The 17,291-nt window shown below is 35.2% G+C and overlaps 1 protein-coding gene across 7 annotated transcripts in view; it reads left to right on the forward strand.

Moving 5' to 3' along the window:
* LOC102755511 (protein FRA10AC1) overlaps window positions 1-17,291 on the forward strand; it is a 34,460-nt gene that overhangs the window by 11,478 nt on the left and 5,691 nt on the right. For 6 of the 7 annotated variants that reach the window (XM_006755084.2, XM_006755086.2, XM_006755085.2 and 3 more), the window contains 5 exons: window positions 1,616-1,661; window positions 4,048-4,161; window positions 5,283-5,325; window positions 7,730-7,848; window positions 11,931-11,969. In XM_006755084.2, the coding sequence (XP_006755147.1) occupies window positions 1,616-1,661; window positions 4,048-4,161; window positions 5,283-5,325; window positions 7,730-7,848; window positions 11,931-11,969 (361 nt within the window). The remainder of the gene's footprint in view (window positions 1-1,615; window positions 1,662-4,047; window positions 4,162-5,282; window positions 5,326-7,729; window positions 7,849-11,930; window positions 11,970-17,291) is intronic. The other variant, XM_006755087.2, reaches the window with a different exon arrangement.

The following is a 17,291-nucleotide window of genomic DNA, read 5'->3' on the forward strand; positions in this document are numbered from 1 at the left end:
CGCTGCTGATGCCTGAACGGTATGTGGAATGAAGTGGGCGGGCATCGGGAGGCCACTATGGCACGGGGCAAGCACTATGGGCAATCTATCTGAAGTGTACCTGGCATATAAGACGACCCCCCACTTGGAGGCATATTTTTCAGGGCCAAAAAATCGTCTTATACGCCGGCAAATACGGTACATGTGTGCGTTTAAAAATAAAGTTATTTCGAACTTTTTATTTCTCTTTTCTTGGACTGGGAAGATATTATTTTTTTGGGTTTTAATCAGAATATTTTGAAAGATGTTGTGCCCTCTTTTACTTGAAATACGAAATTGCCTGCCCTAGCCGGTTTGGCTCAGTGGTTGGATCATTGGCCCACTGACTGAAGGGTCTTGGATTTCATTCTGGTCAAGGGCATGTACCTGGGTTGCAGGCTACATCCCTGGGTCAGGGCAGGCAACCAATTGATGTGTCTCTCTCACATCAGTATTTCTCTATCTCTCCCCTTTCCTTCCACTCTCTCTGAAAATCAATGGAGAAAATACCCTCAGGTGAGGATTAACAAACAACAACAACAACAAAATTGCCTAATTCAAATAATAGATGATTTAAAAAAATAATACAACAACCCATGAGATTAGGATTTTTATAATAAGGAAATAGACTAGACTGAGAAGTTAAGTTACTTTCCCAAGGTCACAGAACTGTTTAACAAATGTTAGAGCTTGCTTTGGGTCTGCATGATTCTGGAACTGAACTTTTAACTATTATAAAAGTAAACAGAGTAGAAAACTACACCATTACTAGAATTATGGTAAATTAGCTTATGAATGTGAAAGATCTTAAAAGGCAGTGGAGAAAAATCATTTTTAGTCAAAAAACAAAGTTGTGTTTAGGAATCTGGAGGAAAGTTTAACATCTTTCTGCTTTAGGGCTTCAGACTGGTACCATTACTCTTTCCTGTGTGACTATACTGTTGTAGTAGGAAAAGAGCCATATGAATGAATGGTGTGGTGTGTTTCAGTAAACCTTTATAACAATAGGCAGCAGGCCTTTGGGCTATAGTGTGCTAACTGGTGGTATAATATATACCAGGTACAATTCTAACTACTTTATATGTATTAGTTAAACCTCTTAACCCCAAAAGGTAGACACTTCTATTACTTCTACTTTACAAATGAGGAAACAGAAACAAGTAGATTAAATAGCTGTTAAGTGGTAGAGCTAAGCAGTAAACCTAAACAGTGTGACTCCAAAAGTTGCACACGTTTGCACTGTAGTATACTGCTTCTTTACTGTACCATAACCTCTTTTTCTGTTTTCTGTCGGTCATAGGAGATACCTATCTATACACACACACATAATTAATTTAGATATCTTTTGGCCTGGCATTTATAACTTTTAAAAGTAAAGAAGATTGTTCCTTAATAGATAAATTGGTAATTGTTCAAATGTATTTTTAAATACCTGGAATCCTATAAGGAGAGAAAAAACTATGATAATGGGAATTAGTTTTATTTTTAGGTTAATAAATATCTTTAAGTCAATTGTTGGCTCTGGGTTTAGATTTATATACAATTTAAATAATGTTTCAATTTACTCTGGCATAAATGTAATGTTTTTTCTTGTCAGTTTGGATTTAGGTGGAGAGTAGAAAAAGAAGTAATTTCAGGAAAAGGTAATTCTTTTCTTTAAACATTTTAATAAGATAAGGTTATTTTGTTATATTATTGAGTTGAAGTCATTGAGTAAGATTATTCCTAATGTATACAGTGAATAATTACCCACAAAAGTAAAATTAAAGAAGGTATACTCATGATGTATTACTAGCAGAGGTCAAAATAATTAATGCTTTAGATTTTTACCTTTAGAATTTTTGCTTTTTGAATATTCAATTGAGGATAAGTAGAAAATGTTTAGAGTTAAAGATTTAACTCTAAAGTTAAATATCAACTGGTGAATACTTGACTTTTTCTCTTTGTCAATTTTTGGAATAATGAGTTGGTATTACTGTATTCCAATCAAATCAACATTTTGAAAGTAGATATTAAATATCACATTGAGCCTAATAAAATTTTTGGACAGGCTAGTTCTTCTTTTGGGGAGTCACTGAGATTGAGCCCAAATATTTACTCTTACAACAAAAGAACAGACATTTGGTAGACAGTCAGTAAATGCTTTTTTCGTGCATTGTTGTAATCTATTCACAAAATTTTTCTGAATACTTAATATCGCTACACTGTCATGCTATAAAATTCTCTCTTTATCGATAATTGCATTTTTAATTCCAATAAAAATTAATGTTAATGCTCTGAAAACTTCAGAGGAGCATTTAGGAAATAATTTTAAATTAATAACTTAAAAAAATTTATAACTGAACATAAAGGTTACATTTTAAATGAGTAAACATTTATGCCATCAAAGTGGTTTATATACATCTTCTGTAAATTTGAATGTCTATGACAGGTGTGAAATTGGACATGCAACTAAGCAGTAGGAATTAAGTTTAAAGCTTTTTAAGCTTTTCTTGATATCACATTTTAGTTTATTTTCACCTAAAACAGTGAGATATATTGAAATGTCTATCACATTTAAAAGTGTTTGTATTTTCATTGTATAGAATTTTCATATGATGGTAAATAATGCTGCTTTTTAAAACCTGATGGACATTTTTGAAATTAAATTAACTGAAGAAAAGATTAATTGGGAAGGGGAGAGAACGCTTTTGCTATGATTTATAAAGGTACAATTTTTGTTGCTGTTTTAACAATAGAACCATTACTGAACATGTACAGAATAAAGTACTCTTTTGAAATAAGTAAAAATGCCAATTTAGAAAAGTTATCAGCCTTTTGGATTGATAATTTTCAAAATTCATTTTGATAATTTAATTTTTACGAAAAGTTCAGGTTCCTGCTGGTGCCAATTATTAAGATACAAGTTTTTATTTGTTTGTACAAATAAAAGTTTGATCTTGTTTTTTTTTTCTGTCAAAGTTAATAATCTTTGAGTTTCTTTCTGCCCTCCCCCTATTTGATCATCAGTATTAGTTCTTTTTTGCAGAAGGTTTTAATGTACAATGGATATGATAATGTGGTATTGATTTTAGTGTCAAGTGATTCTAAAATTTAGAGCATTGGATTTGATTACTTATTCTGTCTACTTCATCTCAAAGTACTAGGACTTTTAAATATGCTTTTAATGCCATTTTATGCTGATACCTAAAATAAATGCCATTATGTTAATACTTAAAAATATCTATTGTAATAATATTATTAAATATTGAAAAGGATTCACCCAGATGTATGTGCATGTACTTTGGAAAATATATTTATTCTTTTAGGGTATTAGGGAGTATATATACTCTTTCAGTATTACCATTTTCCAAAGTATTTGATTCCCTAACAGGGACACTAAAACTCTCTGTAAATATAAACAGTCTATCTATTGAGCAAAAATTCTGTGACTGATTTTTTTTAGATCAATTTTTAAAAATTGATTTTGGAGAGAGAAATATGATCTATTGCCTGCCACACGCACCCCAACCGGGAATTGAACCCACAACCTTTTGGTGCATGGGTAGACACTCCAACCAACTGAGTCACACTGGCCATGGCTGTGACTGATTTTTAAAAAAATATATATTTTATTGATTTCAGAGAGGAAGGGAGAGGAAGAGAGAGTTAGAAACATCAGTGATGAGAGAGAATCATTGATCGCCTGCCTCCTGCATGTCCCCTACTGGGGATCAAGCCCGCAACCCGGCATGTGCCTTTGACTGGAATCGAACCTGGGACCCTTCAGTCCCCAGGCCAGTGCTCTGTCCACTGAGCCAAACCAGCTAGAACTGATTTTTTTTAAAACAGTTCTTTCAGCTTTTTAAATTGATACTTGTATACACATTTGTTGAACATATTATAATTATTGTGGTCAGTTGCTTATTAATGCTGCTTTGTAGAACTAAGAATTTATGTATGTTAAGAGTAAATTTCAGCAATAATACTAGATTAGATAGAATATTGTCACAACTATCATAGCTAATAATTCCTTCCCTTTTTTTGCAGGCCAGTTTTTCTGTGGAAATAAATATTGTGATAAAAAAGACAACTTAAAGAGTTGGGAAGTTAATTTTGGTTATATTGAGCATGGTGAAAAGAGAAATGCACTTGTTAAATTAAGTAAGTTGACTCTAGATGATTCATTTCTTCAAAGGTTATCTAATAATTTAGATTTTAAAATGTATGGATTAATTTAAGTCTCAATTTCAAAATTTTAATGTTTCTTCCCTGTAAGTGCCCTTTTTCTCAGAGCTTCCCAAAATTACAGTGTTTGAGCCAAACAGTTTTGTATTCTCAGCAATCTGGTGACTTTTGGGTGAAACAGTTCTAATGTTAAATGTAATGCCATTGATAAAGTGAAGACCTCTTCTCATTAACTTGAGAATGTCACCAATGCAGAGTGAAATGCATAGTATCAGAAAAGGCAATGTACAATCTCACATTAGCTGATAGCTGTTGTTGTGGTGGGGGTAATAATAAATGCACTCTTTGTGTCAATAGAGAAAAAGCTTTAGGAAGGCATAATTGTTCTTTATATCAGTCTTAAAAGCTTAGGGTTACACCCCAGAATATAGTAGTTTCTCTTAATATGCATGTTTTAGAATCTGTTATTCATTCTTTTTTTCCCCGTAAGCTGGTATTATGGTATTATGTCTTCATCATATCAGCAGCCTTCTCTAGGACCTAAATAATGTGCCTTCAGAGTGTTCTGCCTACTCCAGAAAGAAGTCATAAATTTCCCCGTATGCTGCCGAATGTGTACCAGTACAGACTGGTTTCTGAGTTCCTCCTAGAAGTGATTGCTCATGAGGAAAAGTCAACTAGTCTGAACTGAGGTGAAGACAAAACAAGAGGCCACAATTGTAGAACTTTTTGAACAGCCCTCTTCCATTTGAAAATTCCTAGAGCATTTCACTATTTTTGATGTGAGATACACATTAATGCTGCCTATTGCTTTTAGAATAAATTGAGGGCACATTTTTCTGAAGTAATGTTAGAATTTCAATTCCTCAAGCATTCTAATATTATTTTTATTATCTCTCTCTCTCTCTCTCTCTCTCTCTCTCTATATATATATATATATATATATATATATATGGAAAGAATTGTATTGCTTTTTCAAATTATTTGTTTCCTCTCATCATAAAGAATATAAGGGAAAATGAAAATTTATGATACTAAAGATAGAGTAGCAGTGCAGTTATTCACATTCAGCAGTGTGACTTTTTTCCCTTTTTTAGGATTATGCCAAGAATGTTCCTTTAAATTAAATTTTCATCACAGGTAATATTATCTTTTAAAATACTATTTTTAAGGTTTAGTAGTTTTGGACATAGTCACTTATCTGCACTGAATGTTTAAATATAGATTTGAAGGGGTGATGGTTTAATTAGTTGATTACATAGAATATTGGGATCACTTTATGGCCACATAAATGAGAGAACTTGAATGGAAATTCATGGTGCCTTAATCTAGCCAACCAGTTTTAAATGTGAAGGCTTGTGCAGGATGGTAGATAGATCCTAGAATTTTTAGTTTGGATTCAATGTTCAGATACCATGATATTAGAAACTGTAGTGTAAAGCAGATCTTCTTAATGTGATTCTTATGTCTCATTTAAACTGTGTTTTAATTGGAGTTTGTCATTCATAGCAAAGGATTATAAACCTCTATGTTAAAATCAGGTTTCTATCGAATGAACTAGAATGTGTCTGCATATTGAGTAGGGGAGGGTTATCAGTTTTCTGCAATGTGCAGTTGGTATAAGATCATGGGCTTTGGCCGAAACCGGTTTGGCTCAGTGGATAGAGCGTCGGCCTGCGGACTGCAGGGTCCCAGGTTCGATTCCGGTCAAGGGCATGTACCTTGGTTGTGGGCATATCCCCAGTGGGAGATGTGCAGGAGGCAGCTGATCGATGTTTCTCTCTCATCGATGTTTCTAACTCTCTATCTCTCTCCCTTCCTCTCTGTAAAAAATCAATAAAATATATTTAAAAAAAAGATCATGGGCTTTGAAATCAGACCCCTGTGTATTCCTCTCAGCTACTCCACTTTCTAGTCATCTTCACGAGCACGCTACTTAACCTCTGCAAGACTCAATTTTATCACCTCTAAAAATTAGGGTACTAAGGTTATTATGGGGATTACATGGAAGTGCATGTAAAGTGCTTGACAGTGCCTGGCATATGGTAAGTTAAACATAGTGGAGTCCCTGGCATTGAAGATGTTCAGACAAAATCAGTGTGACCTCTCAGGATTGTGGTGGTCAGGCCTCATGTTCTGAATAACAATTGAAAGTCTAAGAGTAATATTCTACAATTTTATAAAATATCAAAGTTAGTATATTAATTTTAAAATCAGCTATATTATAAATGTGTCCTACCTAATATTTTAGCGATTAAATATTAAAAATAAATATTACATAATTAATATTTTTTAAAAATAGATTTTTGATTTCAGAAAGGAAGGGAGAGAGGGAGAGAGAGATAGAAACATCAATGATGAAAGAATCACTGATCATCTGCCTCCTGCATGCACCCTACTGGGGATTGAGCCCACAACCTGCGCATGTGCCCTTGACCGGAATTGAACCCGGAACCCTTCAGTCCATAGACCAGCACTCTATTCACTGAGCCAAACCGGCCAGGGCTACATAATTAATTTTTTTTTTAATTTTTAAAATTAGCAGAATTTTTAGACATGAAAAATAGCCTAAACCATTATTTTCCCTCAGTATCAATGATACTGAACAATACCAAAGACTTCTATTTGACCCTAACTTTCAAACTTTGTTTCAAACTTGCAATGATTCTTATGAGAATTAAAAAATTATTACTGTCTTAAATAGTATTATATAACATTTGTCATAAGAACCTTAATTTTTGAAAAGTCTAATAAGTTTCTTAAAAGTAATGATCTCTGTTGTCTCTTCATCTTCCTTTCTCTAAGTTTCAGCATTCTCACCTTTTCCTATTAAATATTGCTTTTTTTCACCAATTAAAATCAATTGCTTGGCAACAATGGTACCAATAATTTTGTAAACCTGGCCTCGAAGAAATAAAGCTACAGCAGTAAAAGGATAAATGGCCTAAAGTAGACATATGAGTTAACAATACATCCTTCCACCCTCATTCTATAATAGTTTTACTAAACGGTGTGGCAAAAGTAGGTTTACAGTTGTGAGTACATGAAACAGAGTTTATTCTTGTATATTTATTGTTGCATTGTTTTCCATACAAACAACTGTAAACCTACTTTTGCCCCATTCTGTATATTCTTTAATTCTTAAGAGAATTTTCTGTTTATTGGTGGTGTAGAACTATCACCAGTGGATTCTTTTTGTTGTATTTGTTTTTCAAAGTGTAGGTAGATATGAATTATTTGAAGAGAAATGAGATTTGTAATTTTCTTTTAAATAGCTAAATAGAATATAAAAAGAAGGAAATCAGTAAAACTATGATTTATATTTACTAGGTTTGTATATAGAACTTATAAACAATAATTTTTGATCCAGAATTTTCAGGCATTATTATCTTACAGAATTGTTCTAAATCATATACTAACCTAAAATACTTACAGTCTCATTTAAGGAAGTACTTTAACTTATTTTTTCTTTTCTCATTGGTTTTAATTTTTGTAAAGGTCAGTTGAAAAAGTTAACTTTAATTTTATATTGTTCAACATAAAGGAGAAAAGAAGTTAAGTCCAAAAAAAGGAAGGACAGAATCAAAAAAGATTGTGAAGAGTCACCACATAAAAAATCCAGATTATCTTCTGCAGAAGGGACCTCTAAGAAAAAGGACAAAGGTAAAGGGGAACTAGGGACCTCTAAGAAAAAGGACAAAGGTAAAGGGGAACGATATCTACTCATATTTCTGAAAATGAAGTGTGATCTTCCATATGTTTCAAATGTAGAATGTAATTGGTGAATACGTTTAGAATTCTGTTTTATAGTTGTTGAAAGGAATCTGATTGGAGAATTTAGATATGAATTTATAGTAACTTATAGGAGTTTCAGGAATAAGATTGGTTTTGATTCATTTTTGGCAGATGGTATAATATTTTGTAAAAAGCCTAATTTTTGGATTTGTCACTTAAAAGGCTGGTTACCTTGAGCAAGTTACTGCACTTCTTGAGTTTTACTCTCTCTATGTAAGTGGGGGTGTTGTCAATGTCTAGCCCCTGTACCGCTTGAGCTTATTGTGGAGAATCAAGTAATCTGAAAGGCACTTTTAACACCTTAAGACAGCAGTCGCCAGCCTTTCGGGTCTGCGGACCACCGGTTGGCGACCGCTGCTCCAAAGGGTTCCTTTAACCAGCAGTCGCCAACCTTTCGGGTCTGCAGACCACCGGCTGGTGACCGCTGCTCCAAAGGGTTCCTTTAACCAGCGGTCGCCAGCCTTTTGGGTCTGCGGACCACCAGTGGTCCGCGGACTACCGGTTGGCTACTGCTGCTTTAAAATAATACATAATCTATGTCAGTATAAAATTATAACACTATGATTTCAATTATGGTCTGATTTTCTCACTAGCTTATGACCTTGAAATGATAGAGATTGATATGTCTCATCAGAATCTAGCATGGTGCTGTGCACATACACTGAGTAAATAATTATTAAATTCAGATTCATCAATCTGCCACTTCTTCCTCTGCAATCTTTAGGCCAGTGATGGCGAACCTTTTGAACTCGGCGTGTCAGCATTTTGAAAAACCCTAACTTAACTCTGCTGCCGTGTCACATATAGAAATTTTTTGATATTTGCAACCATAGTAAAACAAAGACTTATATTCTTGATAGTTATTTTATATATTTAAATTCCATTTAACAAAGAAAAATCAACCAAAAAAATGAGTTCGCGTGTCCCCTCTGACACACGTGTCATAGGTTCACCATCATTGTCCTAGGACCTTAACTATGCTATATGTAAGCATATGGTATTACCCAGTTTTAGACTTGGTAAAATTGATAGATTGAAAGGAAAATACTATTATTCTGTTGTGTATTGAGAAATGGTATTCAAACCAGAATGCCTTTTTGTCTCTATCTTAATCATTAACTTCAAAATAAATATTAATTAATAAATGTGAAAATATCATTTGAGCTTTTAAAAAATTTTATGTACTCTTATGTGCTAGTAAAATATTTGAAAATTTTGTTGCATTCGTTACTGTATTATGTAATATTGTTGCATTCATATCATAGTATGATACCATGTTAATCACTGCATATTCCAAATTAAAGAAGAACTGATCCCTTGTAAAAATTTATTCATTACCTTCAAAACAGGTAATTAGGTAACTGGATACTTGGAATCAGAGATGGGTTGCACCATGCATGTGATCTTCCTTATAAATATTTTTTCTTCAGTGTTCCATATTTCAGTAGATGGCAGACATCTCTGTTAACCCAAATAATAATATCAGAAACCTAGGCATTATCCTTGATGCTGCCTTTCCCCCCCACTTTCATTATTTAAGTTTAACTTATTACCAAATTTATCAGCTTTACCTGGGTATATATTTCTCAAGTTCTCTCTACCCTCGTTCAAACTAGCATGTTTTCTCATCTAGACTTCTGTTCTATTTTCATTACTGGTTTCTTTACTGTCTTGACTTCCCACCTTCTCTCCAATCTGTTTGCCATAATGCAATGATATCCTCTTGTTCTTAGGATAACAATCAGAATTCTAGACAAAGCCCAAAGGCTCTAAATAATCCTATATAATAAAAGCCTAATATGCTAAGTGTCCGGTCATCCGTTTAACCAATCAAAGCGTAATATGCTAATGATATGCTAAGGCCGCTCAGCCACTCGCTATAATGTGCACTGACCATCAGGGGGCAGACAGTTGACCGGTCAACCAGTCACTATGATGTGCACTGACCACCGGGGGTCAAATGCTCCGACTGGTAGGTTAGCTTGTTGCTGGGGTCTGGCCAATCGGGACTGAGTGAGAAGGGCTGGACATGCCCTGGTGCCCTCCTGCAGTCCCTGGCCAACCTCCCACGTCCCTCCCCGGCCCCAATCGTGCACTGGTGGGGTCCCTCGGCCTGTGCCCTCTCACAATCCAGAACCCCTCAGGAGATGTCGGAGAGCCAATTTCGACCCAATCCCACAGGCCAGTCCAAGGGACCCCACTGGTGTACGAATTCATGCACTGGGCCTCTAGTCTTATATACAAGGCTTGTTTCTCACCACTCTCCACCTCACTTTCATACTTTACCCATAGAGCCATTTCGTTTCTGGAAATTCCAAACTTTTTTAAATTTAGGGACTACATAAACACTGTTTCCTCTCTTCCTAAAACTCCCAGTCCCATCTTAACTCATCCTTCAGGTCTAAGCTTAAATGTCACTTCCTCATTTTTTTGGTTGATTTTTCTTTGTTAAATGGCATTTAAATATATAAAATATCAAAAATATAAGTCTTTGTTTTACTATGGTTGCAAATATCAAAAAATTTCTATATGTGACACAGCACCAGAGTTAAGTTCAGGTTTTTCAAAATGCTGACACGCTGAGCTCAAAAGGTTCTCCATCACTGGCATAAGGAATGAGAAAATGAAAGACTTTGAACATTGTTTCAGGCAAGTTCAGGAGAAGAAAACCAAACAGAGTGGAACTGAATGATCTTTTTCTTATTTATTCAGAGTGTCTTTGATAGAGGAGAGTATAGGATATAGTTCTTTTTTTTCAGCTTAGGTGATATAAAGTAGAAAATGACTTTTTAACAACTTAATAGGAAAACCATGTGGTACTCTTACTATCTTCTTATTGGAACGCTCTGGAACTAGATTGATCTTGATGTGATACTCTCTTGCTAGACTACCTTAATTTGGCCCAAACTTGAGTAGCAATTAATAAATGCTTAATATCACAGCTGCATTTAGACTGTTGATACTCCTTCTCAAAACAATCTACTTTTTTGATTTCCTTCCTGGCCTCTCATCTTTTTTGACTACAGTTCCTCCTTGTTCTTATCCTTAGATGTTGGAATTGCTCAGGCTATTATAGAACTTCCTTCTCTCTCTGTTCCTCCTGTACGATCCCATCTATTCCCATAGCTCAGGTTACTGTTACATAAAATGTTACCTAAGTGGATGTTTGGATCAATTGATGGATAATTGAATGGCTAGGTGGCTGGGTGAATGGAAAGGATGTGTAAGAAAGACAGATCAATAGCTTGACTTTGAGGACCAGTCTGCTTTGGCAGGTATGAGCAGAACTTAGGTAGACTGATTTGACAGAAACTTCAGGACCTTACCCCTCCCACCACCACCCCATTCCCAAGTTCAGTTCCTTTGAAAGGCCTTTCCTGACACCCTTCACCCTACTCTTCAGGTAAGGTTAAGTCCCTATTACACATTTCAGTAGCGCTCCTTTGGAAGAACTCACTGGATAACCATTGTAGAACTGAATATTTTAGTTTTATGACATAATGGTACATGTGATTTTCAATTACTGAGAATTCTCACCTGTATAGGATCTTTGGAAAAGTATTTTGAAAAATGAGTATTTATTTGTAAACAGCTTTCAGATGTTCAACATATGTATAAAGTAGTGGTTCTATTGTAGTGAATCTATGGGGTGTTTTTTTGTTTGTTTGTTTTAGGAACATGAGACTGTTTTTATAGCTATTCATTATTTTTTAAGCTTTGCGTTAGATATTCCAGTCCATATGAAGGCAAAAACTGTCCCTGCAAAGAACCTAACATTTTAATTAGGGAGATAAGTCTAAGGAATAAGGAACATGAAAGATTGGAAGACCATGAGCCGATTTTCTGTAAGACTATAATGTAAAGACTGTTGGGAAGAATTCTGGTTACAGCTATGACTGTTGCACTACTGCAAGAGGATTCTTAACAAAACAGTGCTGCTTCCTTTTCAGGACATTCATCCTCAAAGAAATCAGAAGATTCTGTAAACCGTAAGTATTAAGTATTTATTTATTTAATAAAAATATGTAAATTCAGGTTATTTGCAATTTGGGTTTCCCATGAATTAGGACCTGCTCTAATGTAAATTAGTTTTTGTTTTTGTACTATGTGAGAAAATCATAGAAAAAGACCGTATGTGTATGATTTCTTCCCCAATTTAGAACACTTAAGTTTCTTAATTTAAGTATTTGAGAGCATTCATTTATTTTCTATGAATACAATAGATACACATTTCAATTTTACATTATGAATTATGAAGGAAGAGAAATGGAGGGATGGAGTTGGAGGTGGATTAAGATTTAAGAAATGTTGCTTATGTTGCACGGGACTGAGTTATCTCTGTCATTTGGTAATTTGGATTGATCAAATGAAGTTTGTGATTTGTGCATGGAAAGCAAATGGTTGTTAGTTTTTTAGTAAGTCTTATGGTTTTCACAAGATTGGATCAAACCAAATTTATTGAATATTTGCCACAAGTTTTATTATTTTTTCCCCTGTAATATTCCAGAAAGTATTCACAATGACTTACAAAAATACATACAATAGGATTTTTAAAAATTTATCTTTATTGTTGAAAGTGTTAGATGTTCCCATTTTTTCCCCCATTGACCCTCTCCCCCCAGCTTTCATCCCCTCCCCAGGCCTTCACCACACTATTGTCTGTGTCCATGGGTTATCATATATGTATATAAGTTGATCTCTTCTCACCCCCTGCTTCTCTTCCCTCTGAGAAACTTCACTCTGTTGCTTGCTTCCATGTGTCTGGGTCTGTTTTGTTTGTCAGTTTATTTTGTTCATTAGATTCCACATATAACTGAGTTCATGTGATATTTGTCTTTGACTGGCTTATTTTGCTTAGCATAATACTCTCCAGGTCCATCCATGTTGTCTCAAAGGGTAGGAGGTCGTTCTTTTTTATAACTGCATAGTATTCCACTGTGTATATGTGCCACAACTTTTTTAAAGGTGACATCAGAAAAATGGAAAAATAAGATACAATAGCAAAATAAAGCTAAAATTAATACAGAAAAAATTTTACCAAAAAGTCCTTCATAGCTTGAAAGGTAGATCACAGATTTGTCATTGTTCTTCCTAACCACCAAACCAAAGTAGAAAACCACCAGCAGGGTGATTAATTATATCCATATGATGATAAAGAGAACTCGAAGAACTTTCCAGGCAGAGTTTTGAGAACAGAATCTCCTGTGAATTCATAAAAGGGGACATCCATTTGTGATATAAAGACAATATCCTTGTATCTCAACTAATACAGTGTTGGATTTCTTAAAGATTTTGCCATAGGCTTAGGGCCTAACAATGTAGTATAAATCAATAGCATGCCTAATCAATTTTTTAATATGTGGATTTATTTTATAGAAGTTCAGAAATTTAAGATTTCTAGGCTTATTTGGAAATGTATAAACTTAAATTTTAATTTCTGATTTTAAAGTAATATGTGTTTACTGTGCAAAATCAGGAAAAATTTTAGTAATTACTCCAAATCCCACCATTCAAATGTAAACATGATTAGCATTTTAGTATAATTCTTTTTGTTAAATATGTAATTCTTGGGTAGCTATGTTTTTAAACTGCTGGGCTCTGACGCGCTTTTTTAATGGATTATTTTAGAAAGAGGAAGCGGGGAGAGAAGAAAGGAGAGAGGAGGGGGAGAGAGAAAGAGAGAGAGCCATGTGAGAGAGAAATATCCATCATCCACCTCTTGAAACTTGGGGATATGCCCTGACCAGGAATAAAACCTGCCACTTCCTGTTTTATGGGACAACGCTCCAACCAACTGAGCCACACCATCCAGGGCTAGTGTAATTCTTAAGGAGAATTTTTAAGTGTTTAATAGTCAAATTTTGCACTGAGAAAAATAGCAAAATAGGAATTTAGTTTAAGAGATCGGGTGTTAAAAATTTAATGAAAAGGGGGTTACCAGTGGAGGCATTCCTAAATTACACCAATTTTGTTTTCAGTATATTTGAAGTGTTTAAATAACTAAAATTTTCTTCCTCCCACTGTGAATACAAATTTATCAGCAGTTCCTTCTAAATTGGACAATGTATAGTGACAGTTTCTAGAACATAGTCAGGCATGAGACTCAGACATGCTATCTGAGATGATGTAAATATCTATGTTTTAGCTGAAACCGGTTTGGCTCAGTGCAGCCGTGGGCAAACTACGGCCCGCGGGCCAGATCCGGCCCGTTTGAAATGAATAAAACTAAAAAAAAAAAGACCGTACCCTTTTATGTAATGATGTTTACTTTGAATTTGTATTAGTTCACACAAATACTCGATCCATGCTTTTGTTCCGGCCCTCCGGTCCAGTTTAAGAACCCATTGTGGCCCTCGAGTCAAAAAGTTTGCCCACCCCTGGGATAGAGCGTCAGCCTGTGGACTGAAAGGTCCCAGGTTCGATTCCGGTCAAGGCATGTACCTGCATTGCGGGCATATTCCCGGTGGGAGATGTGCAGGAGGCAGCTGATCGATGTTTCTCTCTCATTGATGTTTCTAACTCTCTCTCTCTCTCCCTTCCTCTCTGTAAAAAATCAATAAAATATATATATTTTTAAAAAATCTATGTTTTTAAAAATCACACAGGTAAAAATGGGAAATTTTATTTTGGTTTTATCCATCTCCATAAGTGCATTGCAGTGAGAAGTGTGAAGGCCTATTTAATGAAGAAAAAACATTGTCCTTTTCCAATTCCAATTTTTCATTATTAAAAGGTCTTGACTTACTTATTTTCATTCTTTCATTTACTCTTCCTTTTCCCTCCCACTGTTCTCTCTCTAGCTCTATTGACCCTCCCCCATTTCCCAGAAATAGCCTTAAGTTTCTTTATCTCTGAAGTAGGACAAACTTCTAGTAGTAGAGAGAGAATATTGTGAAGAATCTGTAGCTTAGTTTGGTTCTTGAAGAAACAGATTATCCACCTCAAGGTGATCTGGCTGTCCATTTGGTAACCAGAAAGCCATTTACCACATTGAGTAGGAGACATGTGGTGTGCCAAACCCAGATGTCTTCTCATGTGGAAAGTGATCCATCTTAGATGGTTTGGCAATTTCAGAACTCAAGTTTGAAATTCATTTACATTTAAATAGTATTCAGCTACTCTGAATATTGACAAACAGAAAAAAAAAACAGTACTCATTAGAAGTTTGAGTAGTCATTAATGAAGAAGCTAATCCCGTTTGACATAGGGATTATTAAAACCAAATCCATGAAGAAAAACCCAATTTCTGTGGGTGAAAAGAATTTTAACTTGCATTTGTTGATTGTCTACTTTGTCAGTTACAATGGCAAGTGGTTTAGTTGTGTTATCTCATTTAGTATTAATAATGGGCATTTAATATCCCATTTTGCAAACTAGAGAACTGAAACCCAGAGAATTTACAGGCATATTTCAGAAATATTGCATGTTTGGTTTCAGACTACCACAATAAAGCAAATACTGCAATAAAGCAAGTTGTAATCTTTTTGCTTGTGGAGAGTCTTGCCTTCTGTTTGTAAAATAATGCAACATCTGTGAAGCACAATAAAGCAAAGCACAATAAAGTGAGGTGTGCCTGCATATAAATTGCCTATGATCAGGTAGTTGGGATTAAACACAGGTTTACAAGTTTTTTATCATTAATAACTGTGTATCAGTGAGTCAAATGTAAGTCCACTCTGTACATTTTGGCAGATACATTATGCAAGTCCACATTAAATGATATGCTCTGTCTGTGTCTCAGTCCTATCTGTAAAAATGGGTATAAAGAGACTTTGTTGGATTATCATCAGTCTAATGAGATAAAATATGGGTAAATCATGTGTCTGATACAAATTAAGTCCTTGATAACCTGTAGCTATAATTGTTGTTATAACAAGATAAAACTGCATATTAAACAGGTTCTCTATTTGGTCTCTAAAATTGGTCAGATCAAAAATGAAATCTGTAAAGTCTGATCTACTGATTTGTTGTCATAATTGGAGGCTTGCCACTTCTGCTGTAGGCCAAGGTATTTAGGTATCATATAATATCCAGAAAAATCAAGATGATAGACCTGCTTTTATTATTCAAAGCAAGTAGGGAAAATTGTATGCAGTTTGCATCACATTCTAAAGGGAACATTGAAAACTTAAAGCAGGCCAAGACTAAAACAACCACAGTGTTGACACAAATTGAAATTGTGTCTTAGGAAGGTTGAAGGAACTGTGGATGTTTAGCTTGGAGAAATATGAAAAGATTAGAGGGAAGGGGTAAGGAAGTAGATATGGAAACTAGATATTTGCAAGACCACTACTATGTGGGAGACTTATTTTTGGTGTGTTGGGGAAAGGGGAGAATCACACACACACCCATCCCCATATCTTTCCTAAGTTCTTAATGGCTGGAGTAACAGTAAAATTGATATAAGATTAGAATATATGCACATAGGAGGTCACAATACGATGTTCAGATTATAAAGTGAGGCTCAAAGAAATGATCAAACCAGGTACCTTTTATGAGTTTTAGACAAAGACAATACATTTGTAAAGAAATTGACAGGACAAACAGAAAAAAAAAAACAGTACTCATTAGAAGTTTGAGTAGTCATTAATGAAGAAGCTAAACAAGATTTGGGATTGGATGTAAATTAGAAAAGAGGGGACAAGGTTCGTTTACACAGATTCTGTGGCCCTGGATTCTTTAATTCTAAGAAGGGAATTCTTGGCCTCCAGATGCAGAGAGGGTACCTTTCACATGTGAGATTTATCTCCTGCTTTTAGGAAGAGACGGCTCAGTGTTCTTTCACTGCAGTTTCCTAAGTAACTTTAACTCAAAGTAATCAATATGGCCTTGTAAGATATCTTGGGGCGGCCTGCCTTGGATCCTAATGAATGACTGGTTGGCAGAACTAGAGCCCATGGATAAAAATTGCCCTAGGACAGAGTTTAGCCTTAATTTAAGGAAGAAATTGTCAGTTAGAACCATCTGAAGACAAGAATGGAGGATTGTGCTGCTTCAGGAAGTAGTGAGGTGTTCAAGTGTAAATTGGACAGCCACTGTTGCAGTGACTCATTCCATTGGTAAGGGTTGGATTAAAGACCTCCACGATCTACTTCCAACACAGAGAGTCAGTGACTTAAATTCTGATCTCCACTTGCCATTAGCTTTGCATAGATTTCACACTGATGCAAGAGTTTCATTTTGGCCCTAACTGGTTTGGCTCAGTGGATAGAGCATGGGCCTGCAGACTGCCAGTCAAGGGCACATGTCCGGGTTATGGGCTCGATCCCCAGTAGGGGCTGTGAAGGAGGCAGCAGGTTGATGTTTCTATC

This window comes from Myotis davidii, unplaced genomic scaffold (genome assembly GCF_000327345.1).
Source record: "Myotis davidii unplaced genomic scaffold, ASM32734v1 scaffold271, whole genome shotgun sequence".
In the NCBI taxonomy this organism is placed as follows: Eukaryota; Metazoa; Chordata; class Mammalia; order Chiroptera; family Vespertilionidae; genus Myotis; species Myotis davidii.